The sequence below is a fragment of the Tupaia chinensis genome, unplaced genomic scaffold (assembly GCF_000334495.1).
Source record: "Tupaia chinensis unplaced genomic scaffold, TupChi_1.0 Scaffold000180_1, whole genome shotgun sequence".
Taxonomy (NCBI): Eukaryota; Metazoa; Chordata; class Mammalia; order Scandentia; family Tupaiidae; genus Tupaia; species Tupaia belangeri.
In genome coordinates, this window is record NW_006159655.1 from 1,086,422 (window position 1) to 1,097,613 (window position 11,192).

An 11,192-nucleotide genomic window follows, 5' to 3' on the forward strand; every position below is an offset into this window, starting at 1 on the left:
TAAAAACATACACACATAGACATATATCACTGTGGCAAAATATGAAGGGACTTCAGTATTTTAATAGAAAAGTAGAATTAAAGAATGAGTTTATTTTGGTCCAAAAATTTTGAGATCTGTGCATTCTTTTTAAAAATATGCCAGAGAGTACATGTGCTCACCAGAGAGAGCGAGAGAGAGAGATATTGATTGAGAGAGAGAGAGAGAGTAGCAAAGCACCTCCCTCCCCATTTGGAATGGTCACGTCACAGTCCCTTCTCCATTTCTCCCTACTTTTGGAATTTGGGCATGCACACATATAAGCCCCTGGCACACTTCTCAGGCCACTAGGGCAGTGGCTGTTACATAGTTGGCCAAATGGGATTCAAGTACCTTAAGCATCTTGCCAGGCTGGCCTCATATTATTAGAATGCACAATTTCCATGAACTTTTTTTTAAGTCCCCTTCCTACTTCTTGTTATGCCACCCTATCACATTTAACTTATTCCATGGGTCTGTTTCCTGAAAACTGAAACCCCCAAAAGCTTTATTAAAAGATTTAGGTTTAGGACTAGCAGATGGCCTAGTGGTTATATTGCTGGACTCCCATGTAGTTGACTGTGGTTTAAGTTCCAGACCTGGTGAATTAAAACTCAGGCTGGGTGCACGCGTGTGCGCATGTGTGTGTCCCAAGTCCCAAGAGGATAGTGGAGGAGAAGGGATTGCAGCATGACCATCCCCCTGGAGCGTGATTTCTTGCCTTCTGTTTCTCTGCCTCACTGATGAGCGCATGTGCCCGATAACAAAAATCTCTCTTAAAAAAATTAAAAATTAAATAAAAAACAACAAAGATTTAGGTTCACCCTTTTTCCCTAAAGCAAAAATCAGAACTTCATAGTAATCTGTGTTTCCCATGCTATTACATTAAGAAGCAAGTGATGTCTAGTTATTCCACTTTTAGTGCTGCTAAGTTACCAAATCCACTTGACTAATACAACTTTAGTGTAAGTATTAACAAAGTGCGGCTAATATTTTCCTGTTCACCTATCTTTGGTTGTTTAGCTCATTAATGATCTTTTCTTTGCTTAGTTGTTTTGTTGGGTATGCAAAATGGTGATTTTTCCCCCCTACTGATTCTTTCATTCCTTCCTAACTTATTATTTAGAATTTGTGTGTGAAGAAAGTTCTGTCATCAACAAAGGTACACTTGGTTACTCTTGAAACATGGGTTTTACAGGAAAGGCAATATATAAAGGCTTGATTTTTTTTTTTTTTTTTTTTTAACTTTGTCAGAGGAAGCTTGAGCTTGCCAGGGTGGGGGTGGGTCAAGGAAGCACCCATCCCCCCCTGCCATGGGGTATGGTCACACCCTTCTTCGTTTCGCCATCCTATTGGAGGATTGGACACATACTCACTAGACCCTGACTTATTTCTCAGGCCATTAGTCTGGGACTCAACCACGCAATTGGCTGTGTGGGATCCTGTCACCCTAATCACTAGGCCACAGGCTGGTCCTCAATCCTTTTGTTTATTGCAAATTACCAGAGGCAGGAATTTGTATAATAATATAATAGTATTGTATAATAATGTATAATATGATGTACATGATATAATGTATGATAATGTATAGTATAATATCATTATATAATAATGTTGTATAATAATGCCAGGCCTGATGACTTGAAGAATATGCTCGGGAGATGTGTGTGTACGTGTGCGTGCAGACGCACATACAAACCTCAATCCCAAAAGGATGGAGAAATGGAGAGGAAGGAATTGTGGCATGACCACATCTCATTGGAGGGGGTACTTTCTCCTCTCTCCCTATTTCTCTGATGTGCCCTCTGACAATTAAAATATGAAATAGATATTTGATGGCTATGCAATATGTCATATTTATGTATCATGCTTAGTTTCTAAAGACAGTGTTCTTTCTTTTTTTTTTCTTTTATTAAGCTTCGAGTGGAAATAAAGAAATCATTTCGCATATCAGTCAACATGGAGGAAGATGGCCTTACTGGTTTAAAAAAATGGGTGAGTTGTTATTGTGAATGTTAAAAATATATCAGTATTATGTTGGCTTGATTTTTAATTTCTTCTCACTTTATCCAGAAAATATTCAAAAGTTGGGGAATTACACATTGAAATTGCAAGTGGTATTGAATGAAAGTAATGCAGATACTTATGCAGGAAGACCACTACCATCTAAAGCAATTAAATTTTCTGTTAAAGGTAAGCAAACATTAACACACATTGCATATGCTAAAGATGGCATTTTAAATCAAGAAGGAAAAGATAAATAATCACTAAAAGGTATTTGCACAATTGGGTAACCATCTCGATTTTTAAATTATAAGTCTGCCTAATAATATTCTGAATTTTGAAGACACCATTGATTTCTGCCTGCCATTGTCCAAGTAAATTCAATAGCTGTCCTCAATCCTGACTCTTTGCATGTTAACACCCTTACCACCTTCAGCTAAATCTTCCCCAACCTCCAGGTGTTTTGTGATTTTTTTCCCCCCCAGATCTGAAATTTAAATTGTATGACTCAGTATGGGGTCTGTTTTCATCCAGTTGACTGCTTTCAATCTGGAAATTGCTATTTTATTTTTTAGAAATTTTTCTTGAATCATCTTGATTTCCTGCTCTGTTCTCTTCTAAAACATCTGATACTAAGTTGTTGGATCTCCTGGATAGTATACTAACTTTCTTCTGCTTTCTATCTCATGGTTTTATTTTTGTCTTTCATATGGAATTTTCTTTAATTTTTTTAAACTTTATTTATTTGTTTGTTTGTTTGTTTGTTTATTTAAGTTTGACCCGAGAAGGACACAGAGAGAGAAAGCATGAGAAAGCAAACCTCCAGGTCCAGGACTGGAACCATGGTCAGTCATGTGGGAATCCAGTGCCCTCAACCACCACGCCCCCCGCCAGCCTCTTATATGGAATTTTCTTAATGTGATATTCTACACTTCCACTTGAGTTTTTCCTTTCTTCTGTCATTTTTAATTTTTTTAAAGCTTATTTCTTCCATAAGGGGAGGTTGAAAAACAAAGATGCAGACTTAACAACAGTGTCTTTATGCCATAATCTACCTCTGGCCTCAGCCAGCATAATTAACAGAGGAAGACCTTAGGATGCAAACCCAGGACCTTTCCATGTGTATCAAGTGTCGTAGAGCATTGTGTTACTACTGCCCCACTAGCTGTCCAATTTTTTCTTATCATTTTTTAATTTTGAAAACCTTTTTTATTTTCTAATTATTCTTTTTTGGGGGAGAGATTTTTGCTATAGGGTGCGTGCGCTCGCCAGACGGACAGAGAGAGACAGAGACAGAAAGCAGGAAATCACCCCGCAGGGGGGATGGCCATGCCGCAATCCCTTCTCCTCCATTCTCTTCTCAGGATCTTGGGCACACACGCATACGTGCCTGGCATGAGTTTAAGCCACTGGGTTCGGGACGCGAATTGCAGTCGACTACATGGGAGTCCAGCAACATAGCCATTACTCTAATTGCTGGTCCCTAATTATTCTCTTTTTAAGGCATTCTCTTTTTCATGAATTCAGTATATTAATTCTCTTAGGATATTAATAAAAGTGAGGGTTTTTATTGAAGCTTTTACTTACTTCCATGTTGCTTTTTTTCCCCCCGTTTGCTCTGAGCAGTCTTACATAACTAGTGATTCATACACATTTAAGAGTAGATCCACTGGGGCCGACAGTTGGCATAGTGATTAAGACACTGTACTTCGTCATGGTCGACTGTAGTTTGAGTCCTGGCCCTGGTAGCTTGCTTTATTACTTTTCCTCTGTCTCCTTCTGGTCTAAAAAAAAAATATAATATGGGGCATGGTAGTTAAAGATGCTGGACTCCTACATGACTGATGGCAGTTTGAGTCCCAGACCTGGTGGTTTGGGACTTTCTCTCTTTCTCTGATCACGTTAAATAATCGGAATAATAAAGTTCAATTAAATAATTCTTAAATTATCACTTTTTCTCAGTTTCTTTCTCTGATCACATTAAATAGTAGGAATAATGAAGTTCAATTAAATAATTCTTTAAGAAGAATTGTTTTATTGAACTCTTTTTTTAAAATTATTTTATTTACTTTTATTCATCATTTATTTTCATTTGACCAGAGGGAGACAGAGAGAGAGAGAGAGATAAAGTGAGAAATAAAGCCATCAGGTCCAGTACTCGAACTGTGGCTGGCTATGTGGGAGTGTCAAGCACCTTAACCACAATGCCACCTGCTGGTCCCTGAACTCTATTTTTTTGGGGGGGAGGGGAGGAGAGGTTTTTGCTATAGGGTGCATGCGCTCGCCAGACAGACAGAGACAGAGAGACAGAAAGCGAGAAATCACCTCCCAGAGGGGATGGCCATGCTGCAATCCCTTCTCCTCCATTCTCCTCTTGGGATCTTGGGCACGCATGCACACGTACCTGGCATGAGTTTAAGCCACCGGCTCCAGGACTCGAACCGCGGTTGACTATGTGGGAGTCCAGCGACATAGCCATTATGCTAACTGCTGATCCTGAACTCTATTTTTTTAAAGAATTATTTTATTTAGCTTTATTTATTTATTTATATTTGATCAGAGAGAGAGAAGAAGAAGAAAGAAAGAAAGTGAGAAAGCAAGCCGCCAGATCTGGGACTTGAAATGCAGTTGGCCATTGTGGGAGTCTAGCACCCTTAACCACCACAGGACCTGTCAGCCCCTAAATAAAATAATTCCTTAAAAAAATATGTAATAATATGTAAAATTAAATAAGTATTTTTTAAAAAGCCGTTTCTTGTCTTTAAGAAAAAAAGAGTAGATCACTGAGGGGTGGGCCCTGTAGTCTGATGAATAAGGGTATTATCCCACGTGGTTGATCATACAGTTCAGATCCAGGCCCCAGCAGCTTGAAAATCTCACTGGGCACATGTGGATGCATTCCGCAAATTCCTGACAGGCTAAAGGAAAGGACCGTAAGGGATTCTAAGGGATTCCAACGTGACCACATCCTGATACAGGGTGTGTTCCCCCCACCCCCGACCCCCATGTTTCTTTCTGGTGAGCATACATGCCCTCTAGCAGGTAAAAAAATTAATCACTGGGAAATTTTTATTTCACTGGAGGAAATTATTATATGATAATTTTTAGATTTTCTGTCTTTTTCTGTTCAGATTTCTCAGACTTAAGCAAATTTCAACAAATCTTCCAATTTTATGCTAATTTCACTATAATTTAAAACAGCCATTTCTGAAACTTTCAGATTTCCTTAAGGTATGAATCAGATTGGGTCTCTTGTTACTTTATTGTTGTTTGAGGATTTTATGCTCTTAGGTCTTTCTGTGTTAGTTTCTACTTTCCTATGTGTTCTCTGGCTTTCAAATTCTTTTACTATATTGTCTTTTTCTTGTTGTTTTCGTGTGGCTAGTTCTCTATAAAAAAAAAAAAAAAGATAGTTTCTTTTTATACATATAAATCTACCACATTCTTTTAACAGCTGTGAAAACCTATTTCATAGTATGAATGTGTTATAGTTTAAACAGTTTTCTGTTGGTGAACCATTTAGATTGTTTCCGTTTTTTTGGCTATTATGAAACATTGCTGTTTGGGAAACAGTTATGCTGTTTTGTGTATGTGCACTAGAATTTCTCCAGGGTGGATACCAAGAAGTAGAAGTCCTAAAAGACACTACCATAATACTCTTACCAAAGGACTGAAAGTTGCAGTTTTCTTCTTGCTCATTCCTGGCCATATTGTTTATTTAGCCTTAAATAAACTGTTTCTCTAATTTTTAGGTTATGCACCTTTTTTGGCCTTTATTGGACTACACATGATTTGAAAACCTGTTCATTTACTGTGCCTGTTTTTAATAGCTTAAAGTTAAGATTCTCAAATTTGAGTTTGTACTGAATCATTTGAAGGGCTTATTAAAACAGCCTGCTAGGCTGGACCAACAGATGACATGACGATTATGTCACTGGACTCCCACGTAGTCCACTGCAGTTTGAGTCCCAGACCGGGTGGGATAGAACTGAGGCCAAGTGCGTGTGCGCGCTCATGCCCAAGATCTAGAGAGGAAAATGGAGTGGAAGGGATTACAGCAGGCCCATTTCCCTGGGGAGTGGTTTCTTGCTTTGCATCTCTCTCTGTCTCTCCAGGGAGCACATACGCCCTATAGCAAAAATTTCTTTCTAAAGGAAAAAAAAAAAACTAACCTACTAGGCTTCATCTGTAGAGTTTCTGATTTAGTAGGTTTGAAGTAGGCCTAGCGTTTCCATTTCTAATAAATTTTCCATGGGGTAGTTCAGACTATTAGACTAGAGACGACACTTTGAAAACTATGGTTTATAGGAGATTTTTAACGTGTTGTGAATTTTAATCGTTCATTGTAAATGTTTTCTCATATGAAGCTTCTTTATAACTTTGTTAGATGTATTCTTTTTTAGCCATTGAGTATTGTGTTTGATCATAGAACTTCTTTCTTGTGATAAGATTGTAAATATAGTCTTCATTATAGTCTAATCATTTTATAATTCAAAAGTAAATTCATCTCTACCTCCAAAATTTATTTTTATGTATGGTGTGAGATAAAAATCTAACTTTATTTACCAAGGTGAATTTTTGATAAAAGTTATATAATTTTTACACAGATTTAAAATGCCATCTTTATCATAATCTAATTTCCCATATGTAAGTGGGTCTGTTTCTGACCTCTAGTGAATTTTCTGACCATTGAATTTACTTTTCAATTTTACTTTTGTTTTTGTTAAAGAGGGTAAGCCAGAAAAATTTTCATTTGGTCTTCTGGATCCTCCTTTTCGTGTTGGAGTTCCATTCAATATCCCTCTGGAGTTTCAGGATGAATTTGGTCACACTAGTCAACTAGTAACTGATATTCAGCCAGTTCTTGAAGCAAGGTAATTTGAAGAATCACCTTGTATTTGTCTTTTCATATTTGCCTAGCATTCACTCTTTTTTTTTTTTTTTTTAGTTTAAATTACTTCCTGGTAACTCAAGTATTAGTATTTAATATATTCAGTGAATTTTACACTATCTCGAGATTTATTTAGCCCCAAACTATACTGACTACAGTATCTTACATTGTTTCACTGCAGTTAATCTTTTGACTGAATTAACTACTGAAGTTGTTGAGCTGTTTAGCTCTTACTGTTTCCTTTAGAAGTAGAATAATATCTTCTGTCTGTTAGTAATATCACTGTTCATTTTGATGTTGTTTGTTTAGGAGTTAATAGCCATTAAACTTAGTGTACTACCTCCTAGTAGGTTTTCAATCTGCTGATGCAATTTAATTGGGGTTTATAAAAGCCATAACAATAAAGTTTATGCTTTCAATAGAAATTAGGGGCCCTTCTTTAGAATTTGCCTTTACTTAATAGCCCTTTAGAAAGTGATGTGGTTGGTTTATATTAAGAAATAGCTCTGGCCCAGCTGTGGTGGTTCATGTGTAGCAGCATCATTTGAGAAGCTAGATGTGGTATGCAAAGCCCAGATTCAGTTTCTGAGCCAACCTGAGTATGCTACATACATTTGTGCATGCCTGTATTCCTAGCTAATTGGGAGGTGGGGGCAAAAGGATTGCAGCACATCAAGATCCTGTGAGAAATACCTGTCTCTATCTCTCTTCCTCCTCCCTTTTCAAAAAAGCAAGGGAGAGGGAAAGAAATAGTTTTTGAAACTTAAGCAGTATTCATGATGTTATTGAGGATGCTCATTATTTACCATCACTTCTTATTGAAATGCTTAGGAAGAAGTTCTGATCGGCCTCAAGAGCATGAGTTATGTTTCTTCAAAACAATTGTTTGCATAAATGCTAAGTATATCTTTTTTGCATTGGCTGCCAAATTGGTCTTTTTGCGTGCCCACTTTTTATGTATACTTCATTTTGTTGTCTGTATTTTTTTCTCCTTGTGGTGGAATCATTTATTCTTTCAGTCACCTATGTATGTATAATATTTCAGGCACTTGGTAGCTGGCACTATATAAGTACATTAACCTTCTAACAGCTTATGTACAGATGAGTGAGATAGTTGGTGTCAAAATTATACCATGGGTAAATTCCTGAAAAGCAATACATGGCTATAAAACAAATTTAAAATGAATTTTTTATAGTTTTATGTTCTTTTCGGTTACAAAGACCCTTTCTTGTCTTTTTGAGATACTTATTCATTTGAATATTAAACAGCAGTCTAACAGTTGGATACTTAAGCATTTACTTAAGTAATAAAATTCTAAAAGTATGCAGTCTAGTCACAAATGGAAAATATTAGTGCACTCATCTATACCTATTTGGTTTTTGTTTTTAAAGTTTTGCTGTAGGGCACATGCGCTAAGCAGAGAGGGAAAGTAAGTGAGTAACTCCCCGATGGGATTGGCCACACTGCAGCTCCTCCATTCTTCCTGTTAGGATTTTGGGTACATATGTACACATGCCCGGTGTGTTTTTCAGACTGCGATGTCTGGGATTTGAGCCATGTTAGATGTGGGATCTAGCTGCCCAAACCACCACGCCACCTGACCTGGCCCTATACCTATTTCTGTTACAACTTTCATCTTATCCTTGGTAGGATATTCTTACATTTGAAATTTCTGTCATACCTACATAATGATATTTAAGATTTTGGACTTATGAAAACATCCTGGTGTTGTCGATATGAATGTCAACTTATTGTCCACAGACTAAGATCATTGGATGGGTGGGTTTCTTTTTTTTTTTTTTTTTTTTTAAAAATTTTTCTCAGTGATTGAATTTAAAAAAATCATTCATTCATGTATGCAGCTTAAAGATCTAAATACACGCATAAAACTTGTTATAAAGTAAAGGGGTTTCTTCTCCTCCTTACCTACAGGGCACTTCTTAGAGAACCTCTTTCAGGTTTCTTTTGGTAACTGCTACCATATATCTAGGTAGCTTTTATTTTGCTGTGAACTTTTTTTTTTTTTTTTTTCTACGTTTTTGTAGTAGGGTGTGTGTGTGCTTGCCAGAAAGAGGGAAAATGAGAAATCATCTATTAGAGGGGATGGTTGGCTGAAATCCCTTCTCCATTCTCCTCTTTGGATTTTGGGCATGCACATGCAAACACCCAGCATAATTTTCATGCTGCTGGGTCTTGGACTCTAACCCCAGTTGGCCATGTAGTAGTTAAGTACTTTAACTACCACCCCCACTGCTGACCCCTATTTTGTTATTTATTGAGTGTTCAGTTTTAGGCATTACCTCTTGATTTATGATTGTAGCAGATGATATATATTTTCTTGTTGGTGCCTCCATTACAAATTATTTTTTGTGTTTCCCTTAGTCTTCAATAAAGTTATATTCTTTGATCAGTATTTAGTGCTTTATTACAATTTCATGAATTCGAGGCACTTTATTTAACAACTTTGTTGTCACTATATATATTTTTTTCTTTTTCAAGTTCATTATAAATGAAACCCTAAACTTATCACCCATTACCAGTCTCTTCTCAAGATGTTTAAATGCATAGATAGTACATCAGTTTGGGAGATAACTGTTCATCTCTGTTTGGGCTTGTCATTCTGTGATTTTCCTCTGCCCTCTACTTTACTTTCAGACAGATTTTTCTTAGCTCTTTTTTTTTTTTTAAGAGATTTTTGCTATAGTGTGTGTGCACTCACCAGAGAGACAGAAAAACAGCAAGAAATTACCCCACTGGGGGGATGGCCATGTTTCAATCCCTTCTCAGGATTTTCGGCATACATGCACATGCACCTGGCATGAGTTTCAAGCTACCATGTACAGGACTCGAACTGTGGTTGACCATGTGGGAGTCCAGCAATGTAAACATTACCTCATCTGCTGGTCCTTCTCAGCCTTGTTTTTACAAATTTTCCACTCAGTTTTTCCTTTCTGCTATCATATCATTATTATTATTTTTAGGTTTTTGCCATAGGGCATGTATGCTTATGGAAAACAGAGAGGCATATAGAGGGAAAGTGAGAAATCCTCTCCCATCGTCACAATCCCTTCTCCATTCTCCTCTCAGTATTTTCTGCATGCATGCACATATTGCCCAGTGTGAGTTTCAAGCCACCATGTCCAGGACTCAAGCTGTGGTCAGCCATATGCGAATCCAGCACTGTAACTACCACACCACCTCCTGACCCCATGCTTTCATATTTTTAAATTTCCAATAGTGATCTAGTACTAGAAATGAAGATACTTTGAATGATCTAATTCACAGTCTATTTTCATTGAGGCAAGAAGAATTATATTTGGCCATTGATCTGGGAGTCGGTTGTCATAGGCACTGCATCTTTGATGTGGACACTGAATTAAAACCCTAAAGGAAAGTATAATCTAAGCCTCTTCATATAATTTTTGTTGTTGTAAATCTAAGAAGAATCAGTATCAAACAGTGAATTTTGCTTCAGTTAAATTTTCATGGTTTTCTGAGTGTTCTTTTGTAAATGGCTGTTCTTTTATTCTGTAATACCTTTTTTCACTGATAAATTAAGTGGCAGTTTGGTTTTCTTTTTTGAGTCATTAAAGTGCCAATACATATACTGGGTTGTCAGACAAGTCATGATGCTTTTTTTTTTTTGGGGGGGGGGGGAGAGGTTTTTGCTATAGGGCGCATGCGCTCGCCAGACAGACAGAGACAGACAGAGATAGAAAGCGAGAAATCACCCCCCCACAGGGGAATGGCCACACCGCAATCCCTTCTCCTCCATTTTCCTCTCGGGATCTTGGGCACGCACGCACACGCTCCCGGCATGAGTTTAAGCCATTGGGTCTGGGACTCGAACCGCGGTCAACTAAGTGGGAGTCCAGCGACATAGCCATTACACTAACTGCTGGTCCCATGATGCATTTTTTAATAGAAAAGCATACAAAAAATGCTTCTTGACTTTTCTGACAACCCGGTATTTTATACATATGATTCTATGAAGGTTTTTTTTTTGTAGTGTCTTTATTACTAATATATTTTAAAACTATTCTAATACATGGGACCAGCAGTTAGCATAATGGCTTTGTTGCTGGACTCCCACATAGTCGACCGCGGTTCGCGTCCCGGACCCAGTGGCTTAAACTCACGCCGGGTGCATGTGCCCAAGATCCTGAGAGGAGAATGGAGGAGAAGGGATTGCGGCGTGGCCACCCCCCCTGGGGGGTGATTTCCTGCTTTCTGTCTCTCTGTCTCTCTCTGTCTGTCTGGCGAGCACATGCGCCCTAT

General features: G+C 37.8%; 1 protein-coding gene across 1 annotated transcript in view; it reads left to right on the forward strand.

Moving 5' to 3' along the window:
- SMCHD1 (structural maintenance of chromosomes flexible hinge domain containing 1) overlaps positions 1-11,192 on the forward strand; it is a 173,207-nt gene that overhangs the window by 72,893 nt on the left and 89,122 nt on the right. The window contains exons 19-21 of the mRNA XM_027771046.1: positions 1,936-2,013; positions 2,092-2,211; positions 6,752-6,896. Coding sequence (XP_027626847.1) covers positions 1,936-2,013; positions 2,092-2,211; positions 6,752-6,896 — 343 coding nt within the window. The remainder of the gene's footprint in view (positions 1-1,935; positions 2,014-2,091; positions 2,212-6,751; positions 6,897-11,192) is intronic.